A 24,946-nucleotide genomic window follows, 5' to 3' on the forward strand; every position below is an offset into this window, starting at 1 on the left:
TTGTGGTAGCCAGCGTGGCCGGAGAGAACATGGTTGTGGCACATGCGGGTAGCTTGTTTTTGACAAGGCACCCCAGGTAGGTACAGCTTGTCTCCCTTGTACAGCAACCCGTTCACGCAAGTCACACTCTTCTGTCCTTCTGCTAGGTCAGCAGGATCGGTTAGGTTTGTATCTTTATGCACCAGAGACATGAACTCGGAGGACGCCACAACGCCCTGGAAGTGTTGTTCCGATATGATGGGAAGAGGCTCGATCGTGTCAGCATCTTCATCGGTTTCGTCCAGCCATGAAAGGGCATCCGCTTTGGCGTTTTCCTTTCCGGGCCAGAACGTGATCACAAAATTGTACTCATTGAAGAACAAGGTCCACCGTAGCTGTCGGACTGTGAGGGCACGTGCTGAGCGTGGTCTGTATAGATGGTCATGGTGTGTCTGGCCACCTTTAGGTAGTGGCACCATTCCTCGAACGCCGTCTTGATCACTAGGAGCTCTCGGTCGAACACGGTATAGTTGCGTTCAGCGGGTTGAAGCTTCTTGGAGTAAAAAGCCACTGGGTGGAGCTGTCCTGTGCTGGTATCCCTTTGTGAAAATACGCCCCCTAAAGCGTCCTTTGAGGCGTCTGCTTCCACTACGAAGGGCTGCTCGGTATCTGGATGCACCAGAACAGGTGCTGTGGTGAATCGCCTTTTTAGTTCTTGGAATGCATTGTCTGATTTCTGATCCCAACAAAAGCGCACCCCCTTGCGCAGTAAGCGTGTGATAGGAGCCACCATCCCGGAGAAGCCTGTGATAAACCGACGGTAGTAGTTGGAAAAGCCCAGGAACCTTTGCACCCCTTTTACGGATTCCGGAGTGGGCCACAAGAGGATGGCCTCCACCTTTTTGTTGTCCATTTGAATGCCAGCTGGAGTGATGATGTGTCCCAGGAACTCAACAGAGGATACGTGAAAAACGCTCTTCTCCAACTTCACGTACAAACGTTGCCTTTCCAGCTGTTGGAGGATGGAAGGCACGTGCTGAACGTGTTCTGTGATGTTTTGTGAATATATTAAGATGTCGTCTATGTAGACGATACAGAAGACATCTATGTAGTCCCGTAACACGTCGTCTAAGAAGAACTGGAATGCTGCGGGGGCGTTGCAGAGTCCGAAAGGCATGACCTGGTATTTGAATAGACCGTATTTCGTCCGGAAGGCGGTCTTCCATTCGTCACCCTTCCGGACTCTGACTAGGTGGTAAGCACCCCGCAGGTCCAGTTTCGTATAAATGGAGGCGTTCTTCACCTGATCCAAGAGGTTGGAGATCAGTGGTAGCGGGTACCGGTTCTTCACTGTGATGGCGTTCATCGATCTGAAGTCTATACAGGTCCTCAGATCATCTTCCTTCTTCGACACGAAGAAAAGAGGAGAGGATACTGGAGACCTGGAATGGCGGATAAATCCGTTGTCCAAAAACTCATCCAGATAGGAGCGTAGATGGATGTTCTCCTTCTCTGTAAGATAATAAATCCTGCTGCAAGGTCACGTGGAGCCGGGTATCAGGTCTATTCAGCAATCGAAGGAACGATGTGGTGGTAGGGTGTTGGCTCCCTTCTTGTCGAACACTTCCGCCAGGTCCAGATAGGCCTCAGGTACTTCTGTTTGGGAAACCATCCCCATGCCTTGTACAGGTAGCGAACGTGCTTGCACGGTACGAGTACCCAATAGGTCGTCCTTCGCATAACAGGTCCTGCAGCAGTGTTCTGAATCCAGGCGTATGATTCTGGATACCCAATCGATACGGGGATTGTGCTTTACCAGCCATGGCAAACCCAATATTACCTTGAACTGAGGAGCGTTAATGACGTCAAAGCTGATGGACTCGGCATGGTGATTCACACAGGTCATGGTCATGTCTTCGGTTCGATGTCTGATAAGGCCAGAAGTCAGGTCCATTCCGTCTACAGCCTTGACCGTTTCTGGTTGTGCTTTAGGCACTGTACTCATGCCCAAAGAATGTGAATAGGTAGTATCGATGAAGTTGCCGGTTGCACCGGAGTCCAACATCGCGGTCACCAGCCAAGTACTGCCTGCCTGGTTCTGCAAATTCACTTCTACTCCTACATGGCGACTACCGTTGAATACTGCAGGGATCGCAGAGGTGCAGGAAGAAAAACCCAGAGGACAGACCCCTTTGTCTACTGGGTTGCCTTGTTTCTCGACTTGTCTCCCTTGGTGATAGGCAGCGCAAAGGGCCTTCTGCTCTGTGGTCTTGTGGGTTTCACTGGACACTCCCTGACGAAGTGTTCGCTCTTGCCGCAGTAAAGGCAATGGTTCTGCTTCCTCCTTTTTTCTCTTTCTTGGCTAGTCCGGGGTCCTCTGACGCCGCCTATCTGCATGGGTTTGGGGGTATCACCCTGGGGAGCAGCTTCTTCTTTGCCTCGTTCTGCGCCCTTGTCCCCAAAGGACAGGAAGCGGTTGCCGCTGCGTTTCAACTTTTCGGTCCTTCTTTCCAGTAAACGGAAGTTCATTTTGACCACCAAGTCAATGAAAGGGCCTATAACGTCGGGCGGATTGGAAAACTGTGAGATGAGATCCGTAAGGTCGTCATGCAATCCCCGATAGAACACTGATACCTTCTTGGACTCAGGCCATTGGGCCTCGATGACGAGCCTGCTGAACATGGTGATGTAGTGAAGCAAGTCATTGTTACCTTGCTTTAGGTTGAGCAGCTCGTTGTCTGCGGCTTGCAGAAAGGTGTGACGAGCGAACATTCGCCGCATGGACTCCTTGAACGTCGGCAGTTCGTTAAGCATGGGGTCGTTGTTTTCTACCAATGAAATAGACCACTGAGCAGCGTCCTCGCCCATGTATGACAGAATGAACGCGACCTTGGATGTGTCGTCGGGAAAGGCCGATGTTCTGGCCATGAAATGCAGGTGGCACTGATGGATGAAAACGCCGTGCTTGGTACTGTCACCGTAGAATCGTTCGGGTGGATCCAGTTGTACAGGATGGGGCGTGACGACTTGTGTAGCTGTGTCCTGGTTGGTGGTAGTGGAGGACCCCCCAAAGGTGAACGTAGGCTGTCTCAACAGCCCTTCTTGTCTGACTCTGGGGCTAGGGGTGGTTCCCCAAGGACTGGTGATACCAGCTGCCAACTGGCCCTACATGGTAGTCAAGTCCTGGCGCAAGCTGAGATTCTCTGCCTGCATGGCAGCCAGCATGACGGCTATGTCTTGCAGGGTAATCTCCGGGTCACTCATGTCGTCTGGGAGGAATAATCTACGTGGGCTTTGGATTCTGTCAGTTGCCACACAAGACTTACCTCTGCTTGCGAAGCGATTCCGCAGAGACGGCAAGAGCCACCGAAAGGGTCTGGTGTGCTACTTAGCACGATTTCAGCGAGGAAATTCCTCCCGATCGATCCCTTCGTTGCTCATGAAGTTTTTCCGACCCTTTTAAACAGTTGAATAAAAACTATAAAACTTTTTTTGGCTAGGTACATTGTTTGACCCTGCACTATAATTTCTCACTTTTATTAGGAAAATCCTAAATACGAGTTAGTGAAATGTGAGTAAGGTGGGGATTTGTGTACCCCGTCCTGAAGAAGGTGTTTTACACCGAAACATGTCGACACACACAACAAGGAGGTAACGCACATTAACTGCGGCACAACCTCCCACTTTTTATTTTTAATAGTACCAGCCCGGGGGCTTATTAAATAGTTTTTAGTCACTCCACAAGCCAGGTCCTTTTTAACTTTCACTCAATTTTAAAACCTCACCGCACACTCACATAATCAACCCCTCACGTACACCATACATAGTCCACCAAGTGCTCCCACACAACCGTACGTCGTAGCACGCCGTACCCCAGAGAGGGGTACGATGACCGCGATGATGAAGCATGACACCAAGGGGCCTGTTGGTGTGTGAGGGGACCTAAAAAACATTAGGGTGCTCCCCATTGCGGAGACCACACCTACGACTATAGAAAGAAGCAACAGAGGTACAGAAAGAGGCAAGAGAACTACAGAAAGAGGCAAGAGAACTAACTAAAGCGGCAAGAGAGGTGCAGAAACAGGCAGGAGAGGTGCAGAAAGAGGGAACAGGGGTGCAGAAAGAAGCAACAGAAGTGTAGAAAAAGGCAAGAGAAGTGAAGAAAGAGGCAAGAGAGGAGCAGAAACAGGCATAGAGGTGCATAAAGAGGGAATAGGGGTGCAGAAAGAGTCGAGAGCTACAGAATGAGGCAAGAGGGGTATAGAAAAAAGCAAGTGAGGTGCAGAAAGCGGCAAAAGAGGTGCAGAAAGAGGCATGAGCGATGCAGAAAGAGGCAAGAGAACTGCAGAAAGAACCATCAGAGGTACAGACAGAGACAAGAGAGGTGCTGAAAGAAGCAAGAGAAGTGCAGCAAGAAGCAACTGATGTGCAGAAAGGGGCAAGAGAACTATAGAAAGAGAGGTAAAGAAAGAGGCAATAGAAGTGCAGAAAGAGGCAAGAGAGTTGCGGAAAGAAGCAAGAGTAGTACAGAAACAAGCAGGAGAACTTCAGAAGGAGGCAGGAGAAGTGCACCAAGAGGCAAGAGATACGCAGAAAAAGACAGGAGAGGAACTGAAAGAGGCAAGAGAACTGCAGAAAGAAACAACAGAGGTGTTGACAGAGTCAGGAGGTGTGCTGAAAGAGGCAAGAGAAGTGTTGAAAGAAGCAACAGAGGTGCAGAAAGAGGTAAGAGAACTGTAGAAAGATTCAAGAGAGATACAGACGGAGGCAGAAGAGGTGCACAAAGAGGGAAGAGGGATGCAGAAAGACACAAGAGAGGTACAGAAAGAAGCAAGAGAGGTGGAAATTCAGAGAGAAATAAGAAAGGTACAGAAAAAAGGAAGAGAAGTGAAGAAAGAGGCAAGTGAGATGCAGAAAGAGGCAAGGCAGGTACAAAACGAGGGAAGAGAGGTGAAGAAAGAGGCAACAGAGCTGCTGAAAGAGGCAAGAGAACTGCAGAAAAATGCAAAAGCTGTATAGAAAGAGGGAAGAGACGTGCAGAAAGAGGGAAAAGGAGTATTGAAGGAGGCAATAGGGGTGCAGAAAGAAGCAACAGAGGTGCAGAAAGAGGCAAGAGAACTATAGAAAGAGTCAAAAGAGGTGAAGAAACAGGCCCATGTATCTCCAGTGCCAGAATCTTTGACCATACCGCATTGCTGTCACCGCGGGCCTGCCTCTTTGGTAAGCTTCTCAAGATCCTTTTGCGACTCCAGTGCCTCTGGCCTGTGGGTCCTATCAAGGGTCATTTTTTAATTTTGTGGGCTCCCATGATTGCTTGTGGCCTGCCCTGACTCCCCTGCTTGTGTTTAATCCCCTGGACCTTGCTGGTATCAACATTGCATCTTTTTCAACTTCAGTATTGGTTGCCGTTGCCAAGGCTTGTTGGTTCTCCCGCCATACAACTACCTCATAACTCTCGACATCCAACGTGGGACAGCTCAAGTAAAGCTCCTGGTCTTCCACAGCATCGCCTGGTCCATAAAGCTGCAGCTCCAAGTTCACCATCAGCTTTCCTGCTACACCCAACATCGGTGGGCATTCCTCTTCCGTGCCTCCTGGTCACTCCTGAGTGGCATAGACTCTGGCCCCTCTGCTTGCAGGTTTTTCGAATCTTGAATCCACCTTTGGGTTCCCCCGGAAACTTTCATCTTCTCCAGCATCAGCATCTTCCTGAAGTCTCCCATTGAGTTTGACTACGGTTTCCGATGCCACTTCACACCTATGCACCTGGCTTCTCTGGTGCAGGTAGCCTGGTTCCAAGAGTGTCCACGGATGGGATGGCTCTCCAACCTCTTGTCTTCAAAGGGGTTTCTTCGGGGTCCGTTGGGAAGTGTCCTCTTTCTTTAGGATTGCATCCGAAACTTACATGTTGATTTGTATGGAGAACATGGTCGTGTTCCTAAATTGCACACAACCTCTGTGGGGCTCTTATATACTCACAATGGGTACCTTAGGTCCCCTGAACTTCTACCTCCTCTAAGTATTGTCTTGACTTGAGTCATGGTTCTTATACCCCTATTTTTGTATATGGTTTGGTCTCCCCTGGGGATCACTGTGTATTGTGTTCTACTTACCTGTTTCCATCGCGAAGTATTGTGTGTATTGGGTATATCTCTGGCTAGGAGATATCTGTATGTGTTAGTGAGTGTCTTATAATAAATACATATTTTTATAACTGCACCGTGTGGTTATTTTTCACTTAAACTATACCTATATGATTATGTTCTGGTAAAACAAGCTGCTTTACACTCCTGGACTAAGCCTGAAGGCTGCTCTCCACAGCTACCAGTTAAGAGCTTTCTAAGGTCGTCTAAGACCACTGAAATACCCATAAGAGTTGTCTGGATGAGTGCAAGGTGTCTACTTACAAAAGTGTACATCATATACTGAGCCAGCCTCTCACAATGGGTTACACCACGTTGTCTGTTTTTGCAGAAAACATGTCCTGGTTGTTGTATTCAGGGCACAAGTCCTAAAAAAAATAGGTGGGGGGACTAACCTAATTAGGCAGAATGCAAGTGACATCACAGCACATGACATCACAATGCAAGGCATCACGGCACATTATAGTATTAAGTATGTGTGAAGTGCTCACCTTTGTTTCCCCTCCGCTGCAGTTGCTTCTAGGTGTGAGGCTCCTGACTGCTGCCAGCCAGGAGACTCGAAAAAAAGGAGGCCTGATTACCCCTCAAATGTGGCCTTTGGTATTGGCCGAGCAGGAGTCTAAAATAAGAAAGTCCTGTCCCAGCCTACACATTGTTGCTTGTTGCATATGGAAAGCAGGTAACGTGCAGGCGCTGCTGAAAGTGTTTTGGTGTTTGAAAATTACACAGGGACGAGTTCAGTACAATATTTAGTGAGGCCCAACTTCTTGGTAGGGTGGGCGGCGTTCACCCTGTGAAATCAATCAATCAATCTAACAAATTTGTAAAGCGCGCTACTCACCCGCTAGTGTCTCAAGGCGCTGGGAGGGGGGGCAGCCTCTACTGATCGAACAACCAGGTCTTGAGTTGTTTCCTGAAGGAGAGGTGGTCCTGGGTCAGCCGTAGGTGGGTGGGGAGAGAGTTCCATGTCTTGGCCGCCAGGTCGGAGAAGGATCTTCCTCTGGCGGTGGTTCTGCGAATTCGTGGGACGGAGGCGAGGGCGAGGCTGGCCGAGCGTAGCTGGCAGGTGGGTGTGTAGAATGTGAGGCAGTTGTTGAGGTATTTGGGGACTATGTCATGGAGAGCCTTGTGTGCGTGGGTGAGGAGTCTGAACGTGATCCTCTTGTTGACGCGGAGCCAGTGCAGGTCTCTCAGGTGGGCAGAGATGTGGCTGTGACGCGGAATGTCCAGGATGAGTCGTGCTGAGTCGTTCTGTATGCGCTGGAGTCTTTTCTGGAGTTTGGCTGTGGTTCCAACTTAGAGGGTGTTACCGTAGTCCAGATGGCTGGTGACGAGGGCTTGGGTGACTGTCTTCCTGGTTTCGGTGGGGATTCACCGGAAGATCTTTCGGAGCATGCGCAGGGTGTTGAAGTAGGATGACGAGACGGCATTGACTTGTTTGGTCATCGTGAGGGAGGAGTCCAGGATGAAGCCCAGGTTGCGTGCTTGGTCTGTTGGCTTGGGGGCGGTGCCCAGGGCCGGAGGCCACCAGGAGTCGTCCCAGACAGAGGGGGATAGTCCCAGGATGAGGACTTCCATCTTGTCTGAGTTCAGTTTCAGACGGCTGAGCTTCATCCATTCCGCGACATCTTTTATTCCTTCCTGGAGGCTGGTTCTGGCGGTGGTGGGGTCGTTGGTGAGGGAGAGGATCAGCTGGGTGTCGTCTGCGTAGGAGATGATGTTGAGGTTGTGTTGGTGTGCGATGGCTGCGAGAGGGCTCATGTAGACGTTGAAGAGGGTGGGACTGAGCGAGGACCCTTGCCGAACGCCACAGAATACTTCGGTGGCCGCGGATCGGAACGGGGGGAGGCGGACTCTCTGGGTTCTTCCGGCGAGGAACGAGATGATCCACTCCAAGGCCGATCCTGGGATACCGGTGTTGCTGAGGCCCTGTATCAGGGTGCGGTGGCATACAGTGTTGAAGGCTGCTGAGAGGTCCAGGAGGTTGAGGGCAGCAGTTTCCCTTTTGTCGAGCAGGGACATGATGTCGTCGGTAGCTGCGATGAGTGCGGTCTCGGTGCTGTGATTAGCTCAGAAACTGGACTGCGAGGGGTCGAGGGATCCGTTTGTCTCGAGGAAGGCGGAGAGTTGTTTGTTGACGGTCTTCTCGATGACTTTGGCAGGAAAAGGAAGTTCTTGAGGTCAGTGGGAACTGCGGTGGGTTTCTTCAGGAGGGCGCCCAACTCAGCATGTTTCCAGCTCTCCGGCAAGGTGGCGGATGCAAAAGAGCTGTTAGTTATGTCCCGGAGTTGGGGTGCGATGATGGAGTCGGCTTTGTTAAAGATGTGGTGTGGATAGGGGTCGGTTGGGGAGCCGGAGTGGATGGTGTTCATCATGCTGGTGGTGTCTTCAGTGCTGACCAGGGTCCAGGTGCAGAGGGTGGTGGTGGGGGGGCGTTGGTTCGGTGGTTGGGTGCGTGGTCTGTGCGTCAAAGCTGTTGTGGGTGGACGCTGTCCACCCGCGTGTACCCCCGACGCATGCCCTGGTTGAATTGTGCATTTCTACCATAGATGCCTGCTTGCCTTTCTCATGATCTAAAACTCAAACATGTATCATTGCATTGCCAATTGCCTCAATTGACAGCATGTCTTTGCCATTTGGATATGTTCCAACTATAGAAATATCACATACATACATGCATACATAAAGAAATATATATAAACATCTTTTTGAGTGACCACAAGCATTAGTTACTATAACCACTACATTTAAGTGCCACATTGTTCCAATTAGTGAGTGCTGAATGCTGCTGTGGATATTTTAAACTAAACAGAACGAATAGCCTGACAGATTTACTTTTTAGACTTTGGATCACACCCAGCCTATCAATTCAGGGGGATCAACTTCAAGCCCGGGATAAAGAAGAAGGGTGCTACTAGGGGCATCAAAATATTACCATTCTTTCCATCCCTAGGAGTGCAACCCTAGAAATTACTATCTAATCTCTATGAACTGTGTTGTCCGACTGTCTTCTTGTACTTAATACAAAGGTCTGGTTTCTAGCATGAAATAATTGTTAGGCATCTTATTAATTTGCTGTTGGTGTTTTTGACTTCAAGCCCGGGATAAAGAAGAAGGGTGCTACTAGGGGCATCAAAATATTACCATTCTTTCCATCCCTAGGAGTGCAACCCTAGAACTTACTATCTAATCCCTAGCTTAGTAAGACAGGCAGGCAGTCCCTATGAACTGTGTTGTCCGCCTGTCTTCTTGTACTTAATACAAAGGACTGGTTCCTAGCGTGAAATAATTGTTAGGCATCTTATTAATTTGCTGTTTGTGTTTTTCGAAATTACAGTATTGATTGTGTATATATTGAACACTTGTATATTGATTGCACATTTTTCCTGTTTGTATGTATTCTTTATTGTTTGATGACTGTATCTTTTTGACGACATCCAAAAACTTAATGAAAACATGTTTTTCTAAAAAATAGATAAAAATACTAGAATAAAATAGTTGATCCCCCAGAATTGATAGGCTGGGTGTGATCCAAAGTCTAAAAAGTAAATCTGTCTGGCTATTCGTTCTGTTTAGTATATTGGAGTGGTCCAAGCCAGTCAGATACAGGACCCAAACCTTTTTGTCACCCTGTGGATATTTTAAGGCATAGCAAAAACGGTCTCACTGTAAATGCTGGTGTTTGTCTCATGGTAATTGCCGCCATTTTTTGGGATGGGGGGAGCGATGTCCCTTTGCACACCTACTCTATTTTCTAACCTGCTGAAAGGTATTTCCTCACCTACAGCTGTATTACTATTTAATTAGGCACTGCAGTGCAGGTGGCTAAATGTTCGTTAGCAGGAACAATACCGGCCAAAGTCCACATACTGTTACCCTCAGCAAGCGTTAGTCATATTTTGTCACTAAGCAAACAGTGCTTACGTTTTCCAATGTACACGAATTGAACAGATTGTTTACTTTTAACTAAAAGTAAGCCAACAAAAACAGCCAAATGAGCCCTTTTTTGTAGCATGGACGTAAGGGGAAGTCCCAAATTCATCGAAAAATTTCATCATTAATTACTTCCTGATTGACTACATACTCATATTACTTAGCAAATGTCTTGGCATAGGTCTTCAATTTGGTGAAGCACAAATGGAAAGGTTTCTTATTTATTTGCAATAGTTAAATAAAACCTTTCTGCCACATTACACCAACATATAAAATAGTTCCACAATACTATGTACTTGGGATAACATTTAGGAAAGCCTTTGCATCTTTAAAACCACAACATTACACCGATATATAAAATAGTTCCACAGTACTATGTACCTGGGATAAAATTTAGGAAAACCTTTGCATCATTAAAACCACAACATTACACCAACATATAAAATAGTTCCGCAGTTCAATGCACGTGGGATCACATTTAGGAATGCCAGTACAAATAGATTACAAAAGTATTCTTATGTACGGAGTAGTGACAGAGCCACGGTGAAGTGATCCAAGTACACATGTAATTACAATGACATCACAGAATGGATTAAAATCACTTATATGCAGAGTAGTAGGTTTTTCTGAATAAAAAGAATGGCTGAAGGAAGTGACTCGACACTTAAGGTTAAATTTGTGCAGTTTAATGAGTTATTGATCAAAGTTCCACGAATGCAGGGTGTTCCCTGTCTCGGGTATGCTTCCATTTCTTCCTTGTCTTTATGTATCACCGCCAGGCATTTCCATTAGTTTCTTTCCTGCCTTTATAAGAAATCTCACAAAACGCCAGTTGAACTGTGAATCCGTTGGGGAAAAACAGAACAATAGCTCCTGTTTACATGATCTAATTCCTCTTTAGTTGAAGAGTGGGTGTAATATTACTTTTCTCTCTGCCAATCATTCCTTACAAGTGCATACCAAGTGCAGCAGATCTTCTTTTCCCTTTCCCCATAGCCAGCAGTGGGTTGCGGACGCACTGCGTTTCCAAGGAGATAGGTGTATGTGTGTTTGTAGGATGCCCAGTCGATATCTCAGGATTTTGTTTATGTTAGAAAAGTCTGTATGGAAGTAGGGTTGGGGTAAAGTTGTGTCATAGCACTGCAGCGCTAGACAACCATAGGCCCTGCCCACCACTGCTGCCTTGTCCTGGATTAGTGAGACACCTTTGATGGTTTTGTGTACTGCCTTTTTGACGCTGGTGTGGGTTGCATATACTGCCCAGAGACTTTGTAAAACAAGTTAAATTATGGATTAGTTGAGTTAGGCCTGGGCAGACAAACTACTTCTGGTTGTCAGTTCCAGCCATAAGATTTTCATGGATTTAGTTCGGCGTTCTTCATTTTGTGCCAACAGTTGATAAATTCACCTCTCCTGACGAGGGATTGTTTCTGAACCCCAAACCTTGTCTGGGCTGGAGAAGTGTATTTAGGGAGGCCAAAGATCATTCTCTGGGCCCTGGACACAATTCTGTCCAGCATTGATACATCCCTTCTACATATATCAGCTCACTACCATAAATTATTGTAGTGTTAGATTAGGGCTGGCTACTTTCCTCTTTAGATTCTGTAATGCCAAGGCTAGGGCATTGCCCTTTCTCTTCAAGGCATAATTCTGCGGTTTGAATGATCCTTTTCATCAATACTGACTCTTAAGTATTTATATTCAGACAGGGACTCGAAACGTTGAGAGGCGATGCACCAGTTTGATAAATTTCTTTTCGTGCTGTACACAGACATTGCTTTTGTTTTATTGAAGTTGATTTTTAAGCAATTTTCTATTGAATAGGCATAGATGGCATCAAGAAGGTGCTACAGACTGACCGCGGTGTGGCTTATTAGCACCAGGTCATTTGCATAGAGGAGACTGGAGAGGGCTAGTCCACCCAATTTCGGGGTTTGAGAATTTCAGCAATACAATTTTATCATTAAGTCGACAAGAAAGAGGTTGAATAAAAGCGGAGGCGAGGACGCAACCCAGCTTCAGGCCTTTAGCGATTGGTATATGTCTTTGAGAGATGCGTTCACATCCTTAACTTGACCTGCACGCAAGTGTCTGTGTGTAACATGATCTGTAGCTTCAAGAGGGTGGGTTGAATTTTGCGTTTGGCAAATTTCCTCCATAATTTGCCACAATCAATGTGGCCAATTCAATGAAGCAAAACTATACAGAAGACTTTGCTCCTTTGGTCCTGTGTATTAGCAAGGATAGAGCCACTAATGGAAAGGAGTTTGAATCTGAGAGCCCTTGATTTGGAAAAGACCTTTTGTTTTTAGTGCTAAGTTCTGCTTGTGCGGGTGAGTCATAACTAGAAAAGAGATGGCAGTTTCCTCATTCAAGTCAATGGATTATGTTTTTGTCAAAAATAAATAACAAGTTGAAATAAACTATTTCACAATGTACAACAGGAACAATGGTTGACATCTGAAAAAGTGCTTAGTGAACAATTTAATATGTAGTCCGATTGGGGGGAAAGATAACAATGTGGCAAATTACAACAAGGGCGATAAAATTAGTGTTTTTTTAGAGACATAAATGAGCTGATGAGTGAAGTTCGCAAAGGAGGGATTTAGTAGTTAGGGGGTAGAAGGGAAACATCTATTACAATGCAGGTATTACATCGTCATACCTTTACAACACATCATTTATAACACAGATGCATGCCATTAAAACGCATATGCCATTACAATGCATGCTATTACAACACATTTTATAGTAACTTTTGAAGTTTGTACTTTAAATAGGATTTCATATATTTTTTTCCTTTACTATCTTCATGATTTATAATAAAAAAATTTGAAGAGGTTTGACGGGACACAAGGTAAAGTTTGGATGGGAAAGTGTATTAATGCCCAGGTATTAATTTATTGCTTGTGCATTAACACCCAGGTATTACTTGTAACATTAGTGTACTAACTTTTAATGATTAATTGTTTAATTATAAGTAAACTAAAAAAACTATGGGCCTTACTTAGGAGGATATGACACACATCCTCTGGGGCCGGATGGAAGGGAAACAGGGGTTTTGGCTGGTGTAGTGTATTCATATCCAGGTCTTAATTTTAATACTTGTGTATTAATGAATATACGTTTTTATTTTAAATTATAGTTGAATTATAAAAAAGTATAATTATTATTTTGAAGGTTATGATAGTCTTCTCCTGGTAAGGGATGCAATAGAAATAGTGGTTTTGGAATGGGGACTGTATTATTATCTAGAAAATAATAATATTACCTGGTAATTACTTATTTTTGAATTTATTTTTTAAACTGATTGAAAATGCTTAAAATGAAAATTTTGTAGTTGTGATACTTATTATCTGAGATGGGATGTTGGGTAAATAGGGGTTTAATGAGTGAAACAGTAGCAATTTACAGGTATTCATTTTAAGAACATTCCATAAATTTATGTTAAAAAAATGAGTAAAGTAACATTTTTAAAAATGGATAAAAAAATAATTATAAGGTTTAACCTCTTACTATTGAAAGTAGAATGTTAGAGTAGAAATGGGTTTAGAATAGGGGCTTATCATATAATCAAAACATCTTTTTCTTTTTATTAATTATAAAATAACAGAGTAAAACAATAATATATATATGCATACATGTACCATGAAATTAATTTAAAAAACATTTAAACAGGTTTTAATAATTGTATTACTAATATAAGACATAAAATGAAATATATTACAATTTATAAAACTTTGCAACATGGTATATAAAAATAGGTTATATTATATGTTTAATTTACAAAAATAATCGTTTTCTCAAAACTGTACCTTCATATAGTTTTTCTTTTTTTTTTTAAGGATTTCCCAAGCTTTCCCATTGAAATGAATAGCAGAAATTCTCCTTTTTTCATTTTTGCTTTTACAGATGACATTGCATGTTGAAAGTCTGTTTCCACAGATCGTCGGGGTAAAGATCGTACACAAGGAAGACCTGCACTCAGGTAATTGTTATTTTATTTACTAAATATAGATTGTGGGTGGCATAGTTGATTGTAAGGAGAGAGCATGGAGATAGTTAGATATTTGTTTGTATTTTGAAGTATATTTTGTATGTTTTAATCACCATTTTCATCCCTATTCAAGTAGTGGTTGTAGGCCCGCATCGGTTTAATTGCGCTTTTCAACTTTTGGTTTAAAAAAATATGTTAAAAGAAATTTTGTGATTCCTTTTCAACCAAATATTTAAAAAGCAATATTTTTTAGCGTATAACTCTGTGGTGCATCACGTTTTTCTAACACAGTATGCGATTGTCGCAGATTTACTGCTGAGTGGAAGTTTGGCGGAAAAAGATGGGAAGTACAACTGAATGGAAGGTTTGGACATAAAGGAAGTTTTCCTATGAGGTTTCTCAGAATATGCTATAATTTAATATATATACAACCTATTTATTTTTGTTTTGGAAAATCAATTTTGGGAATAATTTGAAAACTGTGTACAGTGGATTGCAACAATGGATTTCTTGTTATGTTTTTTCTAAAAATAATCTATTTTGGGGGGTTTTGTTTGCACTACATTTGCTATAAAGTATGACTGTGTCATTTTTTATAGTTAAACTCGGGATTTGCATTACATTTTGGATTATGGAATTGTTACCCAATAGTCGCTCGCACATTTCTTTTTTTCTTTTAAAAATGTATGGGCTCAGACTACCAGCCAATGATTGCACAATTTTCATTTCTTGGAAACTTTGCTCCTCTTTAAAAATTTCCAAAAAATTATCAAAGCCACGGTGGGACTTTCCGATTGATTTGTTGAAGGAAATGTGCTATCCCTCTATGGCATTATTAGTCTTTGCTCCTCTAAGCAGGTCGTGTAACAGTTCAACCAATTCACATGAAACCTTGAAATCCTCCTGCGACCCGGCCTGCTTACATGCCAAATCCATGTGTCTTCAAAGTAATTTAGAAGGGGAGCCAATTTGCCGTCATTTGTCATAAAATATTTGGATTCAGAAATTGATGTGTAGTATTCATCCACACAGTCAGGAGGAACAAAGCATAAAGCAGTTAGGGCCTCTTTAGGATGGCGGTCAGAATTATGCCCAACCACATCCATTCAGAAACGGGACCGCCCAACTACAAGATGGTTGTCTCACCAGCCGAATTAGGATGTGACCACCACCACTTCGGAACCAATGCCTACATTTTGTTTTGCAGAGGTTGCTGTGGTCTGCAGCGAATGCCACAGTAGCAAAAACACATCCCTGCACTATGTGGCAGGCACCATGCAATGCCTGCTACATGGTGGAGGGATATGTAGAGTGCCCCCTAAACCTAATACTAAGGGCCAGGGGGAGGGGGCCCACTACGGGCCCCCAACGTCCCTTTCTTACAGATTTTTCATGGCGGGGAAACCGGTATGAAATGGTCGGCGGGGAGGGACATCATAACCCCTACGGCGGTGCCTGGCAGGCATCACCACCCTTGTATGGGATCGATGTTTCCTTTGGCGGTCCAACGGGCTCCTTGAGCCCATTGGATCCGTGGCGAGTGGTCTCTCCGACCACTACCCATCTGCCCGCTATCCTAATGTGGTGGGTGGAAAACAAGAATTTGATGACGGTGGGACCACCACCGACAGGCTTTCAATAGAGGTCTTACCTTATGTAAGGATGTTTTTTTAATTTTTCTCCCGTATGCCTGTGAAAAGTTAAAAACAATCCTTGAATTTAGGTTTCAGTACACAATTTGGTGATGGTGTTAATCAAGGGTAATTCAAAATCAATAAGCACTTTTCTAGGACTTTTATTCTGTGTTTTAGTCTTACCACTGTTAAAAGTTCAGTGTATGTTGAGGTGTGCTTATCAGGGAGTAAACTATGCACTAAGGGATTACAGTGTTATTAATGAAGGAGTGAATAGTGTATTTTTGACCCAATGGATGGGGTGTCGATTTAAACGTCCCATCCATCATCCAAATATCACTAGCCTCCTATTTTAGATGTTTATGGCGTGTGCTAAAAATTAATATCCTTTTCTGAGGGTTTTTGTTATCATGCAAAAAAAAGTTTTCATTAGTAACTGTAACAGTTAGTTCATGGGGAATATTAATACCAGAAAATGCTTGGGGTGTTATATGATGAGGGCTACTTGCCTGCTTTTTACTTTGGATAATTCTTCTTAAATAAGGGACTGTGAGCATAGAACTTGCTACATGAATGGGTATGGTAGTGGGTACCTCCCTCAAAGCTAAGGCACAGGGTTCATTGGAGGTGGATGCAAGTTCTTTCCATTCATTTATGTTTTCGCTAACCTCTTTCTCCATTGCACAGGCTGAGTGAATATGCTCTGTGGCCCTTTTCAACTGTGTCACCAAGAGTAACCACTCAGCCTGTGCAATAGGAGCAATAGGATGCGTAATATTGCACACACCTCCAATGACTCCTGGGCTCAGTTAATCCAACCTTACAATAAAGATTGTCACTGTACTTTAATAATTTGCTGCCTCTGTTTGACTTGATATAAAAAGCCTCTCCTCCACTTGTCATACTGCAAAAGAAGGATAATATGTCTGTAGCTGCCTCTTGACTATTTATTGAATATGTTTTGTATTCTATTTTTATACTATGAATATGCTACCTATGATTTTGTATTATGATTTATTGCAGACTGCTGTGAAAAAGAAGAGAGCTATTTCAATGTCATAATATGTCCAGCTTTACCTCGATCAGGTTCCTTTGTCTGAATGCTTGCACTTTAAGTGGTATTGGTTTATTTCTAGGTGATAAGGTTTGCTTGATTGTGTTGCTTCTGGCTGTTGTCGGGTAGGTCTGAAAAGAAAAGTTTGTATTAATTGAGGTTTTTGGAAGTGATTGTGCATTTTTTCTCAATTGTATTTTCTTGGATTTGTAAAAACTGATTGTTGCTACTTTTTCATTTGGGATACTGAAAAGAAAAAGTTGTTGTTAATATTGGCTTTACCAACAGGTTTTGAAAAAATGTACCGCAGATTGCCCTTTGCTTCACGACCACATGCAGATGAATAGGCTTTGTTGACCAGCTGATGGTTTGGCCTGTATGCTTTTTTTGATGGTTATGTTAATAAATGAGAGAAAAAAAGTATAATTACTTTATGTTTAACTGTAAAATGGTTACATTTCTTAAACCAAACAACAGACCAGCACCTTTATTGTAGGGGTGGGCGGAATTTGCGAAATTGACTTTGTCAAACTATTGCGAAATTGCCCAAAATCTCTGTGAGCATGCGGAACTTTCGCGAAGATGCAGAGATTTCTTTTCCTGTCCGTGTTTTTGCGTGCTTGCGGGGAAATGTACCTCTAACTTGCCCATGCGGTCGCTAATGGGCACAGCCATCTTGCTCGTGATGCTTATGTCCTCTTCCGGGTCGAATGACGTGTTCGCGATCGCAAAGTCATGCGGGATAGCACGACCAGTTACCAACAATCCAACATCTCGTGGCACACGCGAAAGGGATAGGAAAACTCATCACCGAATGCAGGGAACCGTGAAGTTGCTAACGCGCACACATAAATGCATTTTTAAAGCGGGAACAAGAAAAAACTTCTGTTTCATGGCATATTGCGAAAGTTTTTACCTTTTCGCGCTCTCCACGGAACGTGAACATGTCAAAATATCGCAAATTCTGTGAGCGTAACAAAATTTACCACCGAGGCCTACTTTATTGGGGTAAGCATCTGGTGGTTATAATAGTAATTTGACCCCCCAGGATTAATCAGCAACCTCTCTGAGGCAAGCACACATTGGAATTAGATTAGTTAGTTGTTGCCCGAAAGCTGTCCAGCACTTTCCTGAGGCAAATACATAGCAGAGTTAGAATAGTACTTGCCCACCTACCACTGTCCAGCACCTCCCCTGAGGCAAACATCTGACGTAGATAGAATAGAAAATTTGACCCCCACCACTGTCCAGCCCTTACCCTGCGTCAAACATTTGGCAGAGTTACATTAGTCATTTAGACCCCCCACCACTATCCAGCACCTTCTCTGAGTCAAAGACCCTGTGGAATTAGAATAGCATTTTAGCCCACCAGTGCTGTCCAACACCTTTCCTGAGTAAAGCACACAGTGGAGTTAGAATAGTAATTTTGCCCCAAACCAGTGACCAGCACCTTTCCTGAGGTAAGCACCCAACAGGGTTAGAATAGCAATTTCGCCAGCACCATTGACCAGCACCTGCCCTGAGGTAAGCATCCTGCAGAGTTAGTGGCGTTATTTTTGACACCCCCCACTGTCCAACAGCTTCTGTGAGGGAAACGTCCGGCATAGTAGCATAGAAAATGTGCACACCACAACTGTCCAGCACTTTCCCTGAATCAAACATCTGGCAGAGTTAGAGTAGGAATTTTCACTTCCACCACTGTCCAGCTTCTTGGCTGAGGCAAACACCTGGTGGAGTTAGAATAATAATTTTGCCCCCAAATTCTTTCCAGCACCTTCCCTGAGACAGAGACCCAGTGGAGTTAGAATAGTAATTATTCCCCCCACCAGTAACCAGCACCTTTCCAGAAGCAAGAATCTTGTGGAGTTAGATCAGTAATTTTGACCAACACCACTGATCTGCACCTTCCCTAAGGCAAACAACTGGTGGAGTTAGAATAATAATTTTGCCCACCAACACTGTCCAACACCTTTCCTGAGGTAAGCACCCTGCAGCATTAGAATAGTAATTTTGCCCCTGCACCACTGAACAGCACCTACTCTAAGGTAAGCTCCCTGTGGAGTTAGTATAGAAATTTTGGAGCCCACCACTGTCCAGCAGCTTCTGTGAAGCAAACGTCCAACATAGTTAGAATAGAAAATGTGCACACCACAACTGTCCAACACTTTCCCTGAGTCAAACATCTGGCAGAGGTAGAATAGTAATTTTCACCTCCACCACTGCCCAGCACCTTCCCTGAGGCAACCCCCTTGTGGAGTTAGAATAGTAATGTTGCCCTCCAACTCTGTCCAGCACCTTCTCTGAGGCAAACACCAGGTGGAGTTAAAATAAGAATTCTGTCCCCAAATTCTGTCCAGCACCTTCCCTGGATCAAGTACCTGGCGGAGTTAGAATAGCAATTTTGTCCCCCACCAGTGATCAGCACCTTTCCAAAAGCAAGTATCCTGCGGAGTTAGATTAGTAATTTTGCCCTCCACCATTGACCTGTACCTTCCTTGAAGCAAAAGCCTGGTGGAGTTATAATGCAATTTTTCCACCCAACACTGACCAGCACCTTCCCTGATGTAAACACCTTGCAGAGTTGGAATAGTACATTTGCACCACAAACTGTCCAGCACCTTCACTGAGGGACGCACTCGGTGGAGAAATAATAGTAAGTGTGCCCCTCCCCCCACCACTGACCAGCACTTCCCTGAGGCAAGCAATCGATGGAGATAAAATAGTAAGTTTGCCCCCCAACAATGATCAGCACCTTCCCTGAGGCAAGTTTCAGGTGATGTAAGAATAGTAATTTTAATCCCTGCACTGACCAGCACCTTCCATAAGGGAAGTACCCAGTAGAGTTACAATATAAATGTTGCCCTATAGTACTGAACAGCAGCTTCACACAAAAAAATTGAAATATTTGAATATGAATATATTACATTGTTGGTAAAAAATACATTTTACAGTGTACTTAAAGATAATTATCCAAGGGAATGTATTGTAAAAATTTGATTGTTGTCTGTGTATGGTCAATCTCTGCAAAACTTTAAAAAAATGTTTAATTGTAATTTCCTACTTACTGATGATTGGAAATATGATTTGTAGTGCTGGAGCTGTTTTTCAAGTTCTGTTAATAAAGGTGATTTTCTTTTTAAGTATTATCATTAAATTATTTTCGTTATGAAGGTGCTTAGTTCTGAACTAACACTTAATTCAGTCAATAGATGACAGTCTTCCAATTGAAAAAACTCAGTTGTCTCCTCCAACTGCTGCTGTGTGTGGTCACCAGTAAAGATAGAGCACCATTGAGCACAAAATGGTGGTCAGCTTCATGTATACGTTTTTAGAAGTAAAAAACATTTTTAAAGTAAATATGTTTGGACCTCTTACTCACATCCGCAATAGAAAATGTCCTGAACAACTGGAAAGACACACATACGGCTTCATTCAAATGCTGGATGAATTGGAATTTATACATTAGGGGTGCATATAACATCACTCTTCAAAATTCACCCTGGAAACCACCAGTCAGACATATTTGGGACAAGTTAGATGTATATTTCACCACGTACAAACCACCATGACGATTCATAGATACTATCCACATTTGTGTTTCCCCTTCATAACTCCTCAGTCACAAAATCTGAGACCCATGTTGGGACTCTTGCCTGAATTCCACTAATGGGACTTGTGAATCCAAAGCTTAATTTAACGCACTCAGGAACTAGAGGCGTACTTGGACACCTTAGCTCTACTTGATTAGGCCTTCACTTCTGTATATGAAATTGACTTTTAACCAATATAGTTACCCAGTGGCCAGCTTTTTAATTCTTTTGTTATTCATTCGTTGTATATAATGCTTTGAATTACTTTGTACTTTTATATTACTTTGTATTTTTACTTGTTTGTAACTCTACCATCTACTTATCACTCTGCAAAGGTTAAAAATTGTTTACACAGCTGATGTATTCCATCTACCCATTTAAGCATTTGTTATTCCTTTTATTTTTATTTTGTACACTGTTTGCTTTATGAAAATAACTAAAAAGATCCTTTGAAATGTGAAAACTATGGGCTCCGTTAGGATGTCGGACGGGTCGCCACCGCCATGGTGGCGGTGGCGATCCGCCCAACAGAAATGACTGCCCGCCACCCTTTTCCCCCCCGCCACATTACAATGGCGGGGGGGACCGCAAAGGAGGCAAACACCGCCCGCCACTTTTCCGCCCGGTCGCATTGCGGCCGGGGCGGAAAATGATTAATATGGTGGCGGTGTCTATGAGACACCGCCAGCCATATTACAATGGCAAGTGTGCAATGCCTTTCCGCGGCGGCAATGCCGCCACGGAAAGGCAGGCGGTGTTCACTCTGGGGGCCCCCTGTGGGCCCCCGGAGTGAAGGCCAAAGGGGGGTGGCACACGGGGGGTACCTGTGGTACCCCCCTGCATTTGCATAATCAAAGCGGCAGGCACCGCGCGGTGCCTGCCGCTTTGATTATGTAAATGCTGCTAAGCATTTTTTGTATTGTGGCGGGCGGAGCAGAGAGCTCCGCCCACCACAATACTATACATACAGGATGTGCCCGCCACTGTGGCGGGCACATCCTAATGGTGCGTGCAGGACCCCCGCCCTTAGGGCGGGCGGTCCCGATTTCCGATAGGATGGCGGGCGGGCAAAGCCAGCCCGCCATCCTAATGGGGCCCTATGTTTCAGCGTGAATCAGAACCTGACAAAATGTATATTTATTATGTAGTGTGTGAAATGTTGGTTTCTATGTTCCATTTCAGAATGGAGGCCATTTTGAGTAGATGATGGCTAGGCTACTGTAATCGAAATAGTGGAAGGTCATGTGTTTTTTCTACTTTGTATGACTTGAATGTAGTTGATGCGTTTTTTATGGACTGTAAAGTGTGTTTCTCAAAAATGCTTTGTATATACACATAAATGTCAGATTTTGTTTTTCAAAGGTCCATAGGTGTTAAGAAGCAGGTATTAAAATAGATACACAAGTATTAAAATGTATACCTGTGTATTAATTTACTTCCGCACCCAAAAACCCCTGTTTTCTTTGCATCCCATCCCAGATGATGGCAAAACATTTTTTTAAATAAAAAAATTTACCATTAGTTATACTTTAACATAAGAGAATTATTATGCGTTGTAATGTTATATTAGTATACGTAGTGATGGTTTGAGTTGCAATAGTCATTTTTATATATCTCTAGGAACATGCATTCAATCAATCAATCAATCAATCAATACATTTGTAAAGCTCGCTACTCACCCGTGAGGGTCTCAAGGCGCTGAAGGTGGGTGCCTACTATTGCTCAAATAACCAGGTTATTTGAGGTGTTTCCTGAAGGTGAGATGGTCTTGGGTCAGTCGTAGGTGTGCAGGGAGGGAGTTCCATGTCTTGGCTGCTAGGTAGGAGAACGATCTTCCTCCGGTGGTGGTTTTGCGAATCCGTGGGACACTGGCGAGGGCAAGGCTGGTGGAGCGGAGCTCGCGGGTGGGAGTGTAGAACGAGAGGCGGTTGCTAAGGTATTCGGCGCCCATGTTGTGGAGCGCTTTGTGTGCGTGGGTGAGCAGCCTGAACATGATCATCTTGCTGACGGGGAGCCAGTGCAGGTTTCTCAGGTGGGCGGATATGTGGCTGTGGCGAGGGATGTCAAGGATGAGTCGTGCGGAGGTGTTCTGTATGTGTTGAAGGCGTTTCTGAAGTTTGGCTGTGGTCCCTGAGTACAGAGCGTTTCCGTAGTCCAGTCGGCTGGTGACGAGGGCCTGGTGACCGTCTTTCTGGTTTCAGTGGGGATCCACCAGAAGATCTTTCGGAGCATGCACAGGGTGTTGAAACATGAGGATGAGACTGCGTTGACTTGCTTGGTCATCGTGAGGGAGGAGTCCAGGATGAATCCCCGGTTTCGTGCATGGTCTGTGGGTGTCGGTGCGGTGCCCAAAGTTGTGGGCCACGAGGAGTCATCCCAGGTGGATGGGGATTGTCCGAGGATGAGGACCTCCATCTTGTCCGGCATTATAAAGCCTTGCATTGTAAAAACTTGCGTTGTAATGGTGTTTGCGATGTAAAGTATGCGTTGTAATGTCAAATATTCTGAGGAGAAGGGTCAGTGTGGCTAAAGGGATCATTTAGGGGTACAGGTAGTCATGGAAGTGTTTTAAGCATCATGCTTATGAAGTTACCGTAGGGTTCAGACCACACCACCTATAATGGTTGGCCACGTATCCCTTCTACTGATCTTTTTGTTGCACAATAAAGTAGATTTAATAAGTAATTCTGAGGTCTTACTATGGTTTTTAATTGCATTTTAGTCACCAACCAAATTTTTTTGATCTAGTGACTTGATTTTCAATCAAAGTTTTCAATTAATTTTTATTGAAAAAAAAGAAAATTGGATTAGTGATTTCAATAGCATAACATTTACGTTGCTTTTATTAACTAGGTGGCTCGTGTTATAAGATAAATGCTATTTTCTCTTCAGCACCGCATTAGCAATTTTACAAATTGTTTAGAATTTGTTACTGTTTCTGGGAAGATTTTCTTCCAACACCATGAGCCATCAGTACAGAGAGCTTAGTATACAGTTTTTAAAGACTGGTTCATGCAGTAATTTATTCTAAACAGCAAGTCGAAGTTTAGATTTTGTTACCTCGAGATACATCGTCACGACCAATGACTCGAAGGGTTCGAGACAGCCGATCCCAATACATTGTATCTCCCTCCTTAGAAAGCCAATCTTGAAGGACTTCGAGACACTGCTCTTGTGTAACTGTAAAAAGAAGCAAGAAATATTAATGACCAGCTGTAATATGCATGGAGAAAAGTTGAAATGAAGAAAACAGGACCTCAATGGGTGTGTTCAATCTCCCTGCTTATTGCATTAATTTCATCATCTTGATGTGTGCTTTCATTTAAGTGTTGACATTCTTGTTTTTCTTAAAACTTGAAAGTTTTGTTCTAACCGTGGCTCTCAACTTTTATTTTGGTGCTGATTCACATAGACATTTACACTTATATACTCATTAATGTCCCTGAGGATGAGCACCCAAAATATTATCAGTTCAAGTAGTACTAATTCATATAATTTGAAACTACTTTGTGAATTGTTTCCGAAATGGTCAACTCCCTATTAGTGAAAGTGCAAAGAGTGCACGCTCCTTCTATTTGTACAAATTGTATATCAATATTCCATGAATATTCGATTTTAGATGTTTTGAGGCAATTCACAAAGGCAGTTCAGTAGTAATTGTAGCACAAAGGTGGAGATTTGCATGGCCTGTGTCATCATTTCCATAGTTCTTATTTCAACATTCAAGTTTTCAGGAAAATAATAACTGTAATAAAAAAGAAGAGAGGGACATACTTTATTGTCCCAATAGTCTTAGTCACTGCTCATATCTACATTTGTGATATTGCCCTGAGTCTGCACAGGTACTCATTGTACTGAGTCTTGTCTTGGAGTTTCAGTGTGTGCTGGTTTTATGGTTAGTTTGGAGTGGCAAAGTAACAAAGCAGCTGCTCTCTGATTCTGAAAACATCTCAATGGAAAGGAAGAACCATGATGGACACTATCGATTTCAGATCTCTGTTTTTTAAAGTCTCATCATTGACAAACTCCACATGGTACAACTTCTGTTGCTTGGTCCTCAGATGATATGAGGTACACCTTATTTGCTTGATCTCTCAACCTTTCAGAGCTATGCCATGATCACTTCGAGGTGGAATGACTGCTGTATTAACAGAAATTAAAATATATTATTCCTCCAATCGAGACATTATACAAGGTCACGCCTATTAGAAATGTTGTAATTTGAAAATCCCTTTTACGTGGTGGCATAATTGCATTAACGAGCTACGTGACTGCTTTACAACGCAGCATGTGCAGGAAGAGCATTTCACGCAAGGAATGCTTAGAGTTTTAAATCATAACTACCAAGAAGGAATATAGAATGAAATCAAAGATAACGCTCACTCTTGATGTACACAATTATGCTGAGCCGACTTCTTCCCTTTGGAATGCTGGGTGCAGGAAGTATACTTACCTCTGCTTCATGGCACGAGCATAGCTTATGCTTGAGAAGTTGTTTGCAACTTTTACTTTTTGAGTAATCTACCAAACTTGGGCCTGGTTCAAAAAGGTAAACTTAGATCAAAAGTCTAAATTTAGACCCAAAGTCTAACATTACTATTACTAAATTTAGC

General features: G+C 43.5%; 1 protein-coding gene across 1 annotated transcript in view; it reads right to left on the reverse strand.

Annotated features, from left to right (window-relative positions):
• The window catches only part of TMDD1 (transmembrane and death domain 1), a 203,068-nt gene that overhangs the window by 139,919 nt on the left and 38,203 nt on the right, over positions 1–24,946 (reverse strand). The window contains exon 2 of the mRNA XM_086920369.1: positions 23,394–23,513. Coding sequence (XP_086776495.1) covers positions 23,394–23,513 — 120 coding nt within the window. The remainder of the gene's footprint in view (positions 1–23,393; positions 23,514–24,946) is intronic.

This window comes from Lissotriton vulgaris, chromosome 5, assembly GCF_964263255.1.
Source record: "Lissotriton vulgaris chromosome 5, aLisVul1.2, whole genome shotgun sequence".
Taxonomy (NCBI): Eukaryota; Metazoa; Chordata; class Amphibia; order Caudata; family Salamandridae; genus Lissotriton; species Lissotriton vulgaris.